Source organism: Phascolarctos cinereus, unplaced genomic scaffold (genome assembly GCF_003287225.1).
Source record: "Phascolarctos cinereus isolate Bilbo 61053 unplaced genomic scaffold, phaCin_HiC Scaffold_726;HRSCAF=1367, whole genome shotgun sequence".
NCBI classification, from domain to species: domain Eukaryota; kingdom Metazoa; phylum Chordata; class Mammalia; order Diprotodontia; family Phascolarctidae; genus Phascolarctos; species Phascolarctos cinereus.
Genome location: NW_027556098.1, coordinates 418,996,759 through 419,013,863, shown reverse-complemented (window position 1 = coordinate 419,013,863; position 17,105 = coordinate 418,996,759). Strand labels below are relative to the sequence as shown.

Genomic DNA, 17,105 nt, shown 5'->3' with positions numbered 1-17,105 from the left:
GTCCACTGTAGCTGGGCCAGTGCCAACATGCCCCTCTCTAGTCCTTGGCCAGCAGGCCACTATCCTGCCCCTTCCCACTTTGCCTTTCTGGATAGGGCTTTTTGCTGTTTGGGGCCATTTTCCTTAAGGAAGCCTCCTCCCCTAATGCAGATGGGCATCTTCTCAAAAACTTAGAGTTGGGGTGACTTGTCCTACATCACACAGCCTTTGTATGGGTCAGAGATAGGACTTGAATCTGCCTTCTCCTGGTCTCAAGGCCAGCTCCTGAGCTGCTGCCCAAAGCTGCCTCCCAGGTTCTGGGCCATGACCATGGCAATGCAGCCCTTGCTCCTGGACCCTGGATAGGGCATGCCAGTCTCCTCCTGATAACCCTCTTCATCATCCCAGCAACTTGCCCAACCAGAATCCCTCTTCCTGATCACACGCCCCTCCCTGAACGTGGCACATCCTCCCAACAGAACTGTAAACACCATCTTCAATTGTCTATTTGTACCAGGGCAGCTAGGTGGCTCAGTGGCTAGAGAGCTGCACCTAGAGCTGGGAAGACCTTGGTTCCAGTCTGACCTCAGACACTTGCTAGCTGTGTGACCCTGGGCACTTGACCTTTTTGCCTCATTTTCCTCATGTGTAAAATTGAGGAAATAATAGTGCCTATGTCCCAAGGTTGTTGAGAGGATCAAATGAAATTACACTTACAGAGCATTTTGCAAATCTTGAAGCACAATAGAAATTCTGGCTGTTATTTATTATTATTATTATTACCATCAAAATATCCCCAGTACTTAATACACGTTGTTTAGTCATTTTCAGTGATGTCTGACTCTTCATGATCCCATTTGGGATTTTCTTGGCAAAAATACTGAAGTGATTTGCCATTTCCTTTTCCAGAGAATTAAGGCAAACAGAGGTTAAATAATTTGCCCAGGGTCACACAGTTAGTAAATGTCTGAGGCCACATTTGAACTCAGGTCTTCTTGACTCCAGACCTGGCTTTCTATCCACTGTGTCACCCAGCTGCCCACTTAACATATAGTGCTTAATGAATGATTTTTCATTGCTTCACAATCAATATAAAAGAACTTTGGAAACCTCAGAATTCAGCATAAAGTCAACTTTGCTGCCTGGCTCAACTGTTGGGACTGTGGATGCACCAGGGGATCCAGTGCTTGTGGACTGACTATGTGTGTCCAAGGTGACTTTAGTGTTGCCCCAGGCAACATGGTTCCATTACTCTGAAACTGAGTGCGTGGGAAGAAACTGTTAAGGATTCTCTGTGTGATCCAATGGAAACACCATCTGATTCATCATGGAGCAGGAGGGCCGGAGTGTTTCTCACTGGAAATTAATCATTAAAGGCCTATGCCTGATGTTAATGTTGTGCATGTCTTTATGAGATGTAACTAGGTCTGGTGTATGATCTGGGGGCTGGACCTGGGTGTTCTTACTTGGGGAAAAGATTTGGGGGGACAAGGGGCAGTGTGGTGAAGTGGGAAGAACTGAGGGCTATGAGCCATAGCTGGACTCTGAGTTCTGCTGCTTACTGGTCAGCAGTGGCCTGAGGCAGGCCACTTAGTCTTTCATTGACTTAGTTTCCTTATGCATAAAAATGGGAATGATAATAAATCCTGGAATTGCCACAAGGAAAGAGTTTTGTAAACTCCAAGGCTCAATTTAACTCTAAGGATCGTGTAAGGACCACATAATCTGAGATTTAGACCTAGAAAGGACTTTAGGATTCACATATTCCATAACTTCATTTTACTCTTGAGTAAACTGAGGCCTAGAGAGCTTTGGAGACACTCAAAGCTGCCCAGGTGGAGCCAGGAAGTGATCTCAGGACCCCAGGCTCCAAATGCAGTGTTCCTTCAGCCATACCTGGATGTCAACAAGAATGACTGGATTTTGACATGAGTCAGGATCTGTTATAGACAGGCATATAGTAGGTAATCCAGAGATATTTTCCCTAGAATGCTCCAAAGTCTACACCTGGAAGGATTGCCCCCTGCTGTGTAGACCTCTTCTCCTTTGGTATCATAGGAATCATTGACATTCAAGGATGTGGCTGTAGACTTCACCCCAGAGAAGTGGGGATGCCTGGACCCATTTGAGAAGGAGCTGTACAGGAATGTGATGCTGGAGAATTATGGGCACCTGATCTATCTGGGTAAGAACAACTTCCCTGGGTGGGTCACATTCTACGTGTTGGATGAAGTTTGGTCCCTCCCTTGGGAAATATCCTGGGAGTTGAGCTGTTATTGTTTGGAAAACAGATCTGAGAGTGCTAATCCTTCTGTGTCTAAGAGATAGGTACTTATGTTATCTATTCACGTAGGAAAGACCTTTAAGGAATTGTACCAGCAGACACCATGCTAGGGAGTGGACACCCAAAGACATAACCAGACCATTTCTCCCTTTAGGGAGCTTACATTTTATAGGAGACGTTTGCTTTACAAAACTGAAATATGGCACTAATTGTGTTAGCCCTGAGGTTGTACCTCCCCCAGTCTCTTTTCTTAGAGGTCTGAGATTAGCCTGTGAATTTCAAGTGCTGATACCTAAAGATCTGAAATATTCCCACCCACTCATACTACAATGGGTTCATAGCCATTCTGAGACAGATTCCCCAGGTAGATTCTATGAAGAGAATACAGAGCCTGCTTGAGGGGCCATTCGACTTGTGGCCTATGGACCTTGCCTTAGCTTAGCCACTTCTCCCTAAAAAGAGAGGAGCCAAGGTGGAAAGCTGAGCTGACTCTTTGCCTGTCTCTTTGCTCTTTCCGGTGAACAGGACTCGCTGTTTCCAAGCCAGATGTGATCTGCCACTTGGAGAGAGGGGACCCTCCTTGGAAGCCAGTGATTGAAGTCCCAAGGACCAGCTTTCCAGGTGAGTGAGTGACCATCCAGCAGCTGGGCAGCCTGCTTAGCCTTGTGTGCCAATCTTAAAGGCAGGACGACTCGAGTTAGCATTCTGACACGTACTAGCTCTGTGACCCTGGCCAGGTCACTGACTCTTTCAGTTTCCTCATCTGTCAAATGGCAAATAGTGACTTAATTGAAGGGTGGCCATGAGAATCAAATGAGAGAATATTTTAAAAGAGCTTTGTAAGTGCTAAAGCACTGCCTAAAAAGAGTTATCATCATCACCATCATCATCATTATTATCATCATCATTATCATCACCATCATCATCATCATCATAATTGTCATCATTATTATCATCATTACTATCATCATCATCATCACCATCATCATAATCGTCATCATTATCATCATTATCATCATCATCATCATCATTATCGTCATCACCATCATCATCATCACTGTCATCATCATCACCATCATCATAATCGTCATCATTATCATCATTATGTCATCATCATCACCATCATCATCATTATTATCATCATCATTATCATCACCATCATCATCATCATCATAATCATCATCATTATTATCATCATTACCATCATCATCATCATCGTCATCATCATCACCATCATCATAATCGTCATCATTATCATCATTATGTCATCATCATCATCATTATCGTCATCAACATCAGCATCATCACTGTCATCATCATCACCATCATCCATCATAATCACCATCATTATTATCATCGTCATCATCATCATTGTCATCACCGTTATCATCACCATCATCATCATCATTATCATCACCACCATCATTGTCATCATCATCATCATCATCATTGTCATCATCATCATTGTCATCATTATCATCACCACCATCATTGTCATCATCATCATCACCATCATTGTCATCATCATCATTGTCATCATTATCATCACCACCATCATCATTGTCACCATCATCGTCATCAGGCAGAGGAGACATTGCAGACAGCTCAGCCCTTCATCTGGGGGGTCACTCTTTTCAAATGTAGTACATGATGCTGTCCTCAGGGCTCCCTGCCCTGAGCTCGCCATTTCAGTGCAGACACTTCCATTTTTGTGACCCATCCATTTCCAACATGGACCTGTTTATCACAATAGACAACATAAGCTGCAGATCTCAACCAAGGCTTCTTAACTTGACACTAGTTACCCCTGTGGAGTCTGTGGATAGAATTCAGGGGGTCTGGGATCTTGGGAAAAAACAACAAACTACCAAGATACTCTCACCCCTCATTGAAACTGAACATTTCCTTCATCCATGGATAATAATAATAATGATAATAGTGAAAAACAAAACAAGACAAAACATGCTTTGGGCTTCTCCTTACTGCCAGAGAGGCCCCAGATGCACAAAAAGATGAAGAGCCCCGAATCTAAATGTTTCTTTCTGAGTTTGTCAGTTTTTCCAGTAATTTGAGTCCTACTCATTGAGCTCCACTCTTTTCCTTCTGTTTTTTTTTTTAAACCAGTATCTAAAAGTCTGTTTAGCTACTGTTTTATAATATGACATGCGGGCATGATCACCTACTCCTTTCATCCCTACTTATAGGCATTCCTTCCTTTAAAATTCTTGTGCTGTGCATTTATGTAAAAGGTTTTTTGCTTTGTTTTATACCCCTAACAGTGGTTAGACCCTAAGGAACATTTCTTGATCTTCTCACTTCTCTAAACTCCTTCTCCATCGGTGACCTCATTGCATCCCATGGACTCAGTTCCCACATCACCAACTGCCTGTGCCATTTATCTGTCTATCCATCCATTCATTTATCTAAATGATTTTTTTTCAATGAGATTATAAAGAATTTTCTTCTCCTTCACACTTACCTTTCCATTAGGAGAAAAAGAGGAAAACAGATAGTTTGTAAGGAATATACATTGTGGGACAGCTAGGTGGTACAGTGGATAGAGCACTGGCCCTGGAATCACAAAGATGTGAGTTAAAATCTGGCCTCAGACACTTAATAGCTGTGTGACCCTGGGCAAGTCACTTAACCCTAATTGCCTCTCAAAAAAAGAAAGAAGAGAAAGAAATACACATAGTAAAGCAAAATATACTGACTGTGTCCCAAAAATCTACATCTTCTGCACTGTGTCCCGCATCCATGCCCCTTTGTCAGGAGGGAGGTGGCTAACTTCATCAGGGGTCCTCTGGAAGCATGGAATCGTTGCCGTCATCTGAGATCCCAAATATTTCAAAGATGTTTGTCTTTGTTATTATTGTTATTGTATTGTAGAGATTGTTCTCCTGGTTTTTCTCCCTTCCCTTTGCAGCAGTAATTACTAGTCTTCCCTGGTTTTCCTTAAATAATTCTTTTCTTCGTGTCTTACAATGTAGATATTTTATTACATTCTTAAATCATAATTTACTCAGTCATTCCCCACTGGATGAGTACTCCCTTGGTTTCCAGTTCTTTACCACTACAAAAATAGTTACTACATATATTTTTGTCCACATGGGCCCATTTCCTATTTCTTTAATTTCTTTGTGGTGCTCTGTGTGTGTGTAACATATATGTTGTTATATATATATTTATATGTGCATATATGCACATACATTTATATACACACATATACATATGTACATATATATACATATATACACACACACATATAGGTGTAGTACTGAAGTGAGGCATACAGGTATGTAGGTGGCATAGTGAATACAGCCTTGAATCTAGAGTGAGGAAAACCTGATGTGAAATCAAGCCTCAGACACTTACTAGTTGTGTGTCCTTCAGCTGTTTGCCTCAGTTTCCACAATGAAATGGGGATAATAATAGCATCTGTCTCCCAGGATTGTTGTGAGGATCCAGTGAGATACTGTGGCTTGCTTAGCATAATGCTGTTCTTGTCAGCCTCGTTATTGTAGTCAGTCAGTAAGCGTTTATTAAGGACCTGTGATGTACCAGGCACTACCTGAGAGCTGCGGATACAGAAAGTGACAAAAAACGTTCCTTACCCTGTAGGAGCTTACAATCTAATGGGAGGGATAATAGGTAAACAAATATGGCCAAAAAGCTACACGTAGGGAAAATGGCCAGAGCTAAGAGATGGAGTATATCACTGGGTCAGGAGGTATGCACAGTAATTGGGGGCCATAGTTCCAAATTACTTTCCAGAAGAGTGGACCAACTTATGGTTCTACCAAGGCTGCCTTAATATACCACCTTTTTTCATTTCCCTCTGAGATTCTTGATCTTTTAGTTTTTCAGATAAATTTCCTTATTATCCTTTCTAGCTCTGTAAAAGAATCCTGTGGTAATTTTAGGGGATGGTACTATAAGTAAGTTTAACCAATATTGTAACTTTTATGATACAGGCTCAAGCTATTTATGAGCAATCAATACTTTTAGAATTCTTTACGTCTGTATTTCCAAAGAATGTGGCATACTGGACATTTGGAACTGGCTTTCTCTCAAGCATCTCAACTTCAACATATCCCCGAACAGAAATTATCTGTCCCCCACAACAAGTTTTTTTGTGAATTCTTTTCTCATTAATGCTACCACTGTCCTTCTAGTCACTTCTATTCAAAATCTTCTTGTCATTCTTGTCTCATCAATTTACTCACTCCCAAATCTAAACTTTTGCCAAATCGTTTCTTCCTCCCCAATATGACTGTATTTCTGGGTCTCCACTAATCCAGCTTAGTTTCCACTCTTGTCCCTTCTGGCTGGGACTGTTGCTATAGCCATCTGCTCAGTCTCCCTGCCTTCATACTGTCCCTGTTCCATTCCACACTCCATTCCAGTGCCAGATTTTTCTACCCCAGTTTGGGCATGCTCCCTTTACTCAGTGAGCTCCAAGTGGCTCCCTACTACCTTCCTCATAAAATGTACACTTTTCTTTTTGGCATTTAAATACCTTCACCACCTGATCCCTTCCAACTTCTCCAGGTTTTACACATCCCTCTCCTCCATGCCTTAAGCAGTCTAGTTAGCCTGGCCTTCTGGCTTCACAAATGATGTTCCATCTCCCAGCTCGGTGCTTTTACCTTAGCTGTGTCCTCCCAACCTGGAATGTTTCTCTTCTCCAACCCTGCCTCTTGGAATCCCTGAGAAGTGTCCATGCAGCTTGAAGCCTTCCCTAGAGGGGAGGCTCATCACCTCTCAAGGCAACCCTTTCCATTTGGGGATAGCTTTCATTGTTAGGACCTTTCTCCTGAGAATGAGCCTAAATTAGCTTCTCTGCAGCCTGCAGCTATGGCAGTTTCCAGCCACTGACTTCTTTGTCCCCTTTTCCCCATCTGCCTGGATAGTCTTACCCATCTCTTCCTTTTCCCATTTATATGTCCTTATTTTATCTAATTCTACAATTTATTTTCTTTTTATAAAATTTCCTTTATCTTTATGATTAGTACAGAAAAATGCAGATAACTTTTTACAAAACAAATTCCTCTCCTTGCATCTACCTGTGCCATTTGAAGGTTCCCGGTCCACTGTCATGTCATCTGTCTAATGATATTTGGAACATCGTTAGTGTGGAGGTAGGCTCACCTGGGACCTTTCAGTCTGCCATCTTTTGGCAAGCTTTTATGGGTTATCACTGCCCATAGAGAATTGCCATGGGCCCTTGATGGGATCACGGGAGAAGCAGATGTGTTCACAACCTTCTGGGGTATTATTATCAAGTTAGAAGAGTGAGGCATAGAGAGTGGAAACTGTAAATAACAAGGAATTCCTGGCTCTCTTGCTATAGTAGAGACAGTAAATGCTCCTGGAGTGAAGAGAATTGGGTAGGAAAGGATGATTGCATTGACTGAGCATGACTGTGTGAAGCGAGGATGGCCTGTCTCTGTCAGTCTTTGGTCATTGCTGATTCCCGCCTCTCTTTCTTGCTTCTCCTCGGTCTCTTCCCCCTTGTGACCCTATCTTCCCTCTTATTCCTTCTGTTTATCTTCCCCTCTTCCTACAGTTTTCCTAGAATATAGGGACACCTAAGAATAATAATAGCACTTTATGGCTTACAAAATACCTTACAAATACTATCTCATTAGATTCTCACAGCAGTGCTGAGAGGTGCATGCTGATATTATCCCCATCGTTTTTGTTGTTCAGTTGTTTTTTAATCATGTCCAACTCTTTGTGATCTCATTTGGCATCTTGTTGGCACAGATACTAGAGTTGTTTGCCATTTCCTTCTCTAGCTCATTTCTTATAGATGAGGAAACTGGGGCAAACAGGATTAAATGAGTTGCCCAGGTTCACACAGCTAGTAAGTGTCCAAGGCTGGATTTGAACTCAAGTCTTCCAGACTCTAAATCACTTGCTCTTTTCACGAGGTCATTGAGCTTACAAGAGTCTGGACCCCAACTTACAAGGCCCTGATGCAGACAATGCATGTGGAAGTAGGTGGTAATCGATAATGAGGCCCCAGTAGAGGCTAATCAGTCCCATATGCTCCTGGAATAATGTTAGATCTTTGGTATAGACGAGGCATTCAGCAACTCTGTGGCCTTTACCAGTTGTAGGGTGCATAAAAGCCAGAGGTGTGCATACAGTTACACCAGGTTGAATGAAATCCACTTTTCAGAGGGTTAATACTCAGGCTCTAGATGCAAATTATCCATTTTTAATATCTATGGCTAAGAAGTCAGACTGTCTCCTGGCCAGCCAGCAGAATCATGGTACTTTAAAGTTCCTAATATCCTTACATTGGACCCCTTTAATGCCAGAGAGCTTTCCTATTTTCATAGCTGGTCCACATCCTTCTTAAAATTGTCCTGCACAGAAGTGAATGCCTTCTTCCACATGTGCCCTGATAAGGGGATATTACATTGAGATGGAATTTTCCCTTGATTCCTAGCAGGCATGCCTCTCTTAATGCATCCCAAGATTGAATTCACTGCTGGCTCATCCTGAGTGAGTAGTCCACTGAGACCCCCAGATATTTTACAGAATGGTGATTCTACATCATCATCCTGTACTTGTGAGGTTGATATTTTGTACACAGGTATAAGCCTTTTCCATTTGTTCTATGGAATTTCATCTTTTCCTAAATTTTATCTTCCATTCCTAAAATGGAAATGAGGTCACCCAGGCCTAAGTTTGTCTCTATTACTAATTGGTGATATACTAAAAGTCTTTGAGCCTCATGTGGCAAATGGAAAAACTAACTTTCCTTTATCTCCAGGCTATTGTGAGGATGAATGTTAAAGTGATTCTAATATTATTTACATTTTGATGATGGTATTCGTGAAGGAGACACAAGCTAGGTATAAGTAAAGAGTAGATGGATGCAAGGAGAATATAGGTATTTAAATTTCATTTTCAGAGAGGGAGACTATTTAAAAAAAACAAGGGGTCTTTTCTAAAGGAGAGTCTTTCTCTAGAGACATTTTCTCAAATCTTACAGAGAGTCATCTGCTGGTCTCCAGCTTGAGAAAAACCTGGGAATGTGATGCCAGTTTGAGCAGCAGCAGAGCAATGAGGAGGCATATTCTAGGTAAGGGTACTCTCACACAAAGGAAGAAGCCATGAGTATAGTAAATATGGAAAAAGCTTGAATCCAGTTCTGATCTCTTCTCTACTGTAGGAAGAGTCTATGGGGAAAAGTCTCCATAAATGCAACAGAGAGAAGTTAAGTCTATTTTTTGACCAAAATAAATCTAATAGGAATCCACTCAAATTATTTTCTAATATTATTATTATATTGATATATGTTAATGTTATATGATATAATTAAATATTATAATATAATATATAAAACAATATAATATTATTAAATAATATTACTATATTACCAATATATTTCTAATACTATAAACTCTTCAGTTCTGGATTCAACCTTATTAAATATCATGGAATAGAGAAATCAGATGAATATCATGAATATAGGAGAGCCTCTAGGTGTAGCCCACCCACGAATGCCTATGGAACAGTAGGTCCTGGAGAGAAATCCCATGGACATCGGAAGGTTTTCCTTCAAGCTATGTGACTTATAGAGAACTCATCAGCAAATGCTTAGAAGAGAGGAAGTTCATGAATGTAATGAATGTAGTAAGGCTGACAGTCACCACCCATGCCTTTCTTCTCATCACAGGAGTCATACTGGGGAGCAACCTAAATATCCTGAATTTGGGAAGGGCTTCAAGAGAAGCACAGAGACTACAGAAAATCAGAAAACTTGTACTGGAGAGAAATCCCTCGGATATGATGTAGGTGTGAAGAACTTCTGGAAGACAGCTTTTACTCCACATGTGAAAGTACTTTGTAGGGAGAAACATTATGGATGTTACGAACACAGGAAGACATCCCTTAGCCAACATCAGATAAGTCATACGAGAGAGAAGTCTTATGAATGTAGTGAATGTGGGAAGACCTTCCATAGGAAAGGAATCCTTACTCAACATGTGAAAATTCACACTGGAGAGAAACCTTATGAATGTGGTGAATGCAGAAAGGCCTTCCATAGAAAGGCAACCCTTATTCTACATCAGAGAACTCATACTGGTGAGAAACCTTTTGAATGTAGTGAATGTAGCAAGAACTTTACCTGTAGACCAGAGCTTACTCGACATCAGAAAATTCATACAGGAGAAAAATCATATGAATGTCTTGAATGTGGAAAGAATTTTGCACATAAATCATATCTTACTCAACACAGGAGAATTCATACTGGAAAGAAACCTTATAAATGTAATGAATATGGGAAGACCTTTAGCAGGAGACCAGAGTTTACTCAACATCAGAGGATTCATACTGGAGAAAAACCATATGAATGTCATGAGTGTGGGAAGGCCTTCTATAGGAAGAGAGAACTTACTAGACATCAGAGAATTCATACTGGAGAGAAACCATATGAATGTCATTAGTGTGGGAAGGCCTTTCATTGGAAAAGAGTCCTTATTCAGCATCAGAAAATTCATACTGGAAAGAAACCTTTTAAATGTAAAAATGTGGGAAGCTTTCCCATTTAATTCATATCTCAATCAACATATGAGAATTCATACTGGAGAGAAACCTTATGAATGTCATGAATGTGGGAAGGCTTTTTGCTGCAGACAAGTGCTTAATCAACATGTCAGAATTCATACTGGACAATGTTTTAAATGCAGTGAATGTGGGAAGGCTTTCCACAAGAAGACAACCCTTGTTAAACATCAGAGAATTCATTCTGAATAGAAACCTTATAAATGTAATTAATGAATATGGGAAGGCCTTTTGCTCCAAACCAGTGCTTACTCATCACTGGAAAATTCACACCAAAAAGAAAGATTACAAATGTCATGAATGGGGGAAGGCCTTTTATTTCAGGAATGAATTTGCTGATGATCAAAGAATTCATATTAAAGAGAGATCTTATAAATGTCATGAATGTTAGTTAGAAAGTCTTCTGCCAGAGATGATCCCTAACTCAACATCAAAAAATTCATCCCATATAGAAAGCTTAGGACTGACATCTGGGCCATATGACTACAAGATCTCTCAAGTCTCTCCAAAATAGCAATTTTATGAAAGAAAGAAAGAAAGAAAGCAATTTCCTCTGTCTCCATGGTCTAGGATGCTGAGAACTCAAACTAGGTGAACTTGCATGAGTGTTTGAATTTAGGAAGGCTATCTGCCAGAGTGAAGAACTTCCATTCTACGTTAGGAAATTCATGCTAGAAAGAAAGCTTATGAATGATTGGCAGTAGGCCTTCTGCTAAAGCATTTCAGTTGAACTAAAGAAGTATATATTGAGTGTCTATTGTGTGTCAGCTAGGTGCCACAGTGGAGAGAGCATTGGGTCTGAAGTCAGGAAGACTCATCTTCCTGAGTTCAAATCTGGCCTCAGACATTTATTAGCTGTGTGACCCTGGGCAAGTCACTTCACCCTGTTTGCCTCAGTTTTTTCCTCTGTAAAATGAGCTGGAGAAGAAAATAGCAAACTACTACAGTATCTTTGCCAAGAAAACCCCAAATGGGGTCATAAAGAGTCAGACATGACTGAAATAACATTGTGTGTCAAGTACTGTGCCCAGAAATGAGGTATAAAGACAAAATTGCCCTGCCCTCAAGAAGCTTACATACTCCTGGTGGAAATACCTTATTCTATGCCAATTGCTTCGTAAATCTTGTCAATATAATTCATGAAGACTGCCCTTCCATCAGGGAACACAGCATTCTAAATTTCAGAGAATCCATACTACATAGAAAACATGATATAAGAAAGCTTTCTGCCCATACACAGGACTTGATGAAAATCAGAACATTTCATACTATAGGATATGCTGGCAATAATATAGTAGGGCCTTGAACTGTTGGTAAATGCTTACTTCCCATCTTTGGCCAAAGACTCCATTAATGCAATGAATGTGGAAAGACTGAGCTGGATCAGAAACTTTTACTCTGAATTATAACATACACAGTAGAGAAATCTCTGTAAATAAATATGCTCAAACATGAGGCAGCAGTCATATATTTCTGTTTTGTGTAGAGCTGATTAAAGTTTTAAACACTTAAAGGATTGATCTATGTGAGAAGATTGTTTTCTGTCCTGTGATAATAGCCGGGAACTTTTTACCAGCTTCACATATTTAATGAGAAACATGGGGTTTCTGTTACTAAAACACTATTACTACCTATCTTTCTAGCCATTTCTCTCTCTCTCCTCCCCCTTCTTCCCCTCCATCCATCTATCTAGTTGTCTGCAATACTCAGAAAGCAGTAATCTTGGGCACATTTTGTCAAATATTTCTTGTTTTTCAATCTGCAAAACTTTGTCTTTGGAATTAATTGGGCTTTTTCTCAGTATGTGTGGGATTGTATAAGATCACGCAATTCTGACTCTTGTGACTTCTGACATTGAGGCTGACATAGGGCTGTATGCCCCAATGTTCCTAATTCCTAGGCTTTATGTTTGAGACCAAAATTGGGATACAGGAAACGTTAATGTAAAAGAAACAGGCAGGTCCTGTTACTGGACACATATGGGAAGAGGAAATCAAAGAAAGAGTAGTCCCTCAGTCCTAGAAGAGGTCTAAGTCTGAGCCTGAGTGTATTCTTCCCAGATCCCTGCAGGAAGCTGATAACCCTCCAAGAGTAATCCCCTGCCCCACTCTCCATCTTTCTTCTCTTTGTACCTCTCAGGTATAGGAAGAATTTCAAGCCTCTCTGTAGTGGTAGAGACTGGGTCAATGTCTAACTCTGAGGCATAAATGGCAGATCACAAACATGGCAGCTATAACACTTGCATTGACTTAGCTGAGCCTGAGCATGGTGCCCTTGTCTGCCATTTTTCTTTCTCTCCTTAGTATTGGTGACAAAACACCCATTTGAAGATGAAGGTGTCCAAGCTTGGAGGCAGACTTATCAGTTTTAGAGGTGAGGAGATTGAAAGTCCTCAATCCAGCCCAGAGGGGACGTCTATCAGAGTGAAAGAGGAGGCAGTGATCAATGGCAGGTGGGTGAACCCAAGCCCTGCCCTGGTTTACCAAATGACATGAAACTACCCTGGGCTTAAAAAATTAACTTCACGCTTAAAAAATTGTGTCATAGACTCCTTTGGCCATCTGACTCAACCTGTGTTTTATCACAATATTTTAAAATTTATAAAATGAAAGATAAAAGATTATTATAGGGAATACAGTAGTCTCCTAGACCCGCTAAATAACGTAAAGGCTCAAATTCCATTCTGTCCCCCATGGCGTTTGTTAACTAGCTTTTCTTTTCCTCCACACGCTAGCATGAATCAGTACCAATCTCAAGTTCAAGGCTTCTTTGTCCCTTCCTTCAATGCCTGGTCCTGCTAGACTCAGGTGAATTGTTTGGACGAGGCAGATTGAGCTGAATTCATTTTATGGTGCCCACTGAGTGGTCCTGTAAACTGTTTCATGATCTGGTGTTTAGAGCTCAACCTTCTGGGAGAGTATGGTATAATGGGGCTTTGGAGTGCCTAACATGGAGGCACCCTGCTTCTGGGAAAAGATATCCTGAGTTCCTTTAGCAAGGTGGGTGGAAGTAGCCTCCTTTCATTGACTTCAGTTAGCCAAAACAGACAGTCTGTAAAACTGCCAGACTCTGACTATATTGCTCTTTTTCCATTGATGGTGAGAGAAGGTGATGCTCACATTCATGTGGGCACCATGAACTGAATGGAGTGGGGAAGGGCTTCCTTGGAGCTCTGAGGAATGGGCTTGATTTATGTCTTTTCTGTTTTGCTTGTCCATCTCAACTCTAGGCCCTGGCAGGGGAGAGGGGAGGTAGAATTCCCACCTGAACCCAGAATTGAACCATGAGAGCCTTGGAGCCAGGATTCCAGGGCAAGTATTGCAACTAGCCAGCCCATCAGGGAAGCCTGAAGAAGCCACCTGGGATTGAAGACCATCAGCAGTATGGGCTTAGAACTTGGGATTGTGATAAGAAAGTCTAGCCATGAACCTAATTCCCTGCTCCTCAGAATGTGACATGATGGGGGGAAAGGTGGCAGGGATTGTACCCCACATATTAGGGAACATGTATATTTGTTATACTTTTGAAGTGAATATCCTTTTGCTAATCTGTTAAGTAGTGAAATGGAACTGGAAGTACAACGAATTCTCCTCTAGAACTGAAAGAACACCATCAGTGTAAGCTGGAGTCAATGGCAGAGGACCTAGACAACTCAAAACTCCCTTAAGGGTACTAGAGAACCCTTGAGGTGGAGTGAATATGACCAACCTGGCCATCAGGTAGTGGCAGCTGAGGTACTTACAGTTAAAATAACAATAGTTAGTACAGTATCCTGTTTCAATCTTTGTCAAGGCATGAAATCTAGCTGTAGTTTTGTTTGTTTTTTGTGGAGGAGATAGCTTAAAATTGTATTTAAATGCTAAGTATTATAATCATCATGAGATATTACGTGAAACAGCTCAGATTTTATCTGGGGGCAGCTTTTCAAATATTGCACAAAGAGATGTCACAAATGTTTCTCAGATCTGGGGATTAGACTTGAGATTAGTGGACCCGAGCTCCTTTCAGAGAATTCCCTCTTCACATGGATAGGTCCTTTCCAGACATTTCCTCCATTTCTGTGTCTCCTAGTTTCTGATAATGACCAGTTTATCAATTTCCAGTTTGTTGTGATATATAATGTGAGTTGCTGGTTTAAATCAGGGCTTCTTAACCTGAGTTTTATAGATCTTGTTGGGTACATGGATAGAATTCAGGGGGTCTGTGAAGTTGTATGGAAAAAAACATATCCCAATATTCACTAACCTGTAGTTGAAATTCAGTGTTTCCTTCAAATATGTTTTTTAAAACAGTGCTTCTGGCTTCATGACCCTGCCAAAGATTGCCCAGGACACAAAAAAGTAAAGAACTCCAGGGCTAAATATTTCTTTCAGACTAAGACTGTTGGTTTTCTCAGCAATTGAACCCTAAGGTATTCCACTGTTTTCCTTCTGTGTTTTTATTTACTTATTTAAAGCACAGACATTTCTCTTTTTTTTCCTAGTTCCAAATTCTCTCCCTCTGCATGCCCTCTCCTCCACCTCATAAGAAGGCAAGAACAATTAAACCAAGCAAAACAAATGTCCATATTAGCCATGTTGCACATTTTTTAAAAAAAATCAATAGAGGAACAACAAAGTTTCAGTCTGCCCTCTAAGTCTATTTGTTCTCTATCTCGATGTGGAGAGCGGGTTTCTTGATGAGTCCCTTGAAATTGTGGTGGGTGATCATGAAGATTGGAGTTCCTAAGTCTGTCAAAAGTGTTTATCTTTACAATATTGCTGTGACTATGTAGGCTGTTCTTACATTTGCTTCACTTTGCATCAGTTCAGATAGGTCTTTCTGAAACCATTCCCTTCATCATTTCTCATAACACTATAGTGTTCTATCATAGTCATCTATTCTAACTTATTCAGTCATTCTACAATTGATAGTTTCCATCACAAACAGCTGCTATAAATATTTTTGTACATATGGGTTCTTTCTTTCTTTGGGATACAGACTTAGTAGCTGTATTGCTGGGTCAAAGAGTAGGTACAGTTTAATAGCTTTTTAGATCTGGTTCCAAACTGCTTTCCAGAATGGTTGGTCTAGTTCACAACTTCAGCAACAGGGCATTAGTATATCTATTTTCTCAGATCAGTCAATCAGTAAAGCACTGAATATATGCCAGACACTTTGCACGTTTCCTCTATCACTTTTCATTTTTTCCTTTTTGTCAACCTAGATATTCTGATGAGTGTAAGGTAGTACCTAAGAGTTGTTTTAATTTACATTTCTTTAATTAGTAGTAATTTGGATCATCTTTTAAAAAATGAATCTTGATTTGATTTCTTCCTCTGAAAACTGCCTATTCATATCCTTTGACCAGTATTAATTGGGGAATGGTTCTTATTCTTATAAACTTGACTCAGTCCCTATATATTTTAGAAATGAAATTATTCTCATTTGTTTGCCGCAAAGATATTTTTCTCCAGTGTCTGACTTTTCTTCTACTTTAGCTACATTGCTTTTGTTTGTGCAAAAATATTTTAAATTTATGTAATCACACTTATTCATTTCACCTCCCATAAATTTCCCTGCCTCATTTGGTCATGAATCCTTCCCCTCTCCATACATCTGATGAGTAATTTCTTCCATTCTTCACTAACTTGCTTATGATACCACCTTTTATGTGTAAATCATGTACCCATTTGGAGGTTATCTTTATATATAGTGTGAGATGTTGGTCTGTGCCTAGTTTTTGGCACGATTCTTTCCTGTTTTCCATGTATATGTGTGTATATATGTATATGTATGTATATATGTATATGTATATATGTGTATATATGTATAGGTATATGTATATAAATTGAATAGAGTTCTTCAAACACTAGGTTACTCCTTTGCTTCTATGTAACACATACTTAATCTCTTCCACTGATCAGTATCTCTATTACTTACCCAGTATCAAATTTTTTCAGTAATTATAGCTTTGTAGCATAGTTTGAACTTTGATATTGTTAGTCCCCTTTACTTCCCATTTTTTTCATTGATTCCCTTCCTATTCTTGCTATTTTGTTCCTTTAGAAGAATTCTGTGATCATTTATTCTAATTCTACGAAGTAATTCTTTGGTCAATTGAATCAATTTAGGCAATATTATCATTTTTATTATATTGGTTCAGCCCATTCCTAAGCAATTACTATTTCTATAGTTATTTAGATCTGTCTTTCTTTGTGCAAGAGGGTTTTGTAATTATGTTCATAAAGTTCTTGTGTGTGTCTTGGCAGATAGA

At 40.1% G+C, this 17,105-nt stretch overlaps 1 protein-coding gene across 1 annotated transcript; it reads left to right on the top strand.

Annotated features, from left to right (window-relative positions):
* Positions 1-303: 303 nt before the first annotated feature.
* LOC110219929 (zinc finger protein 90-like) lies at positions 304-12,306 on the top strand. The gene is made up of 4 exons (XM_078146263.1): positions 304-312; positions 2,038-2,164; positions 2,789-2,888; positions 9,960-12,306. The coding sequence occupies exons 1-4, from the start codon at positions 304-306 to the stop codon at positions 10,729-10,731; spliced, it is 1,008 nt and encodes a 335-aa protein (XP_078002389.1). The 3' UTR covers positions 10,732-12,306.
* Positions 12,307-17,105: the final 4,799 nt, after the last annotated feature.

Excerpts from the sequence above, each read along its gene's own strand:
- LOC110219929 (XM_078146263.1), top strand. Across the intron at positions 2,165-2,788 it reads TGGGCACCTGATCTATCTGG|GACTCGCTGTTTCCAAGCCA; the intron begins GTAAGAACAACT and ends TCCGGTGAACAG. Across the intron at positions 2,889-9,959 it reads AGGACCAGCTTTCCAGGTGA|GAGTCATACTGGGGAGCAAC; the intron begins GTGAGTGACCAT and ends TTCTCATCACAG.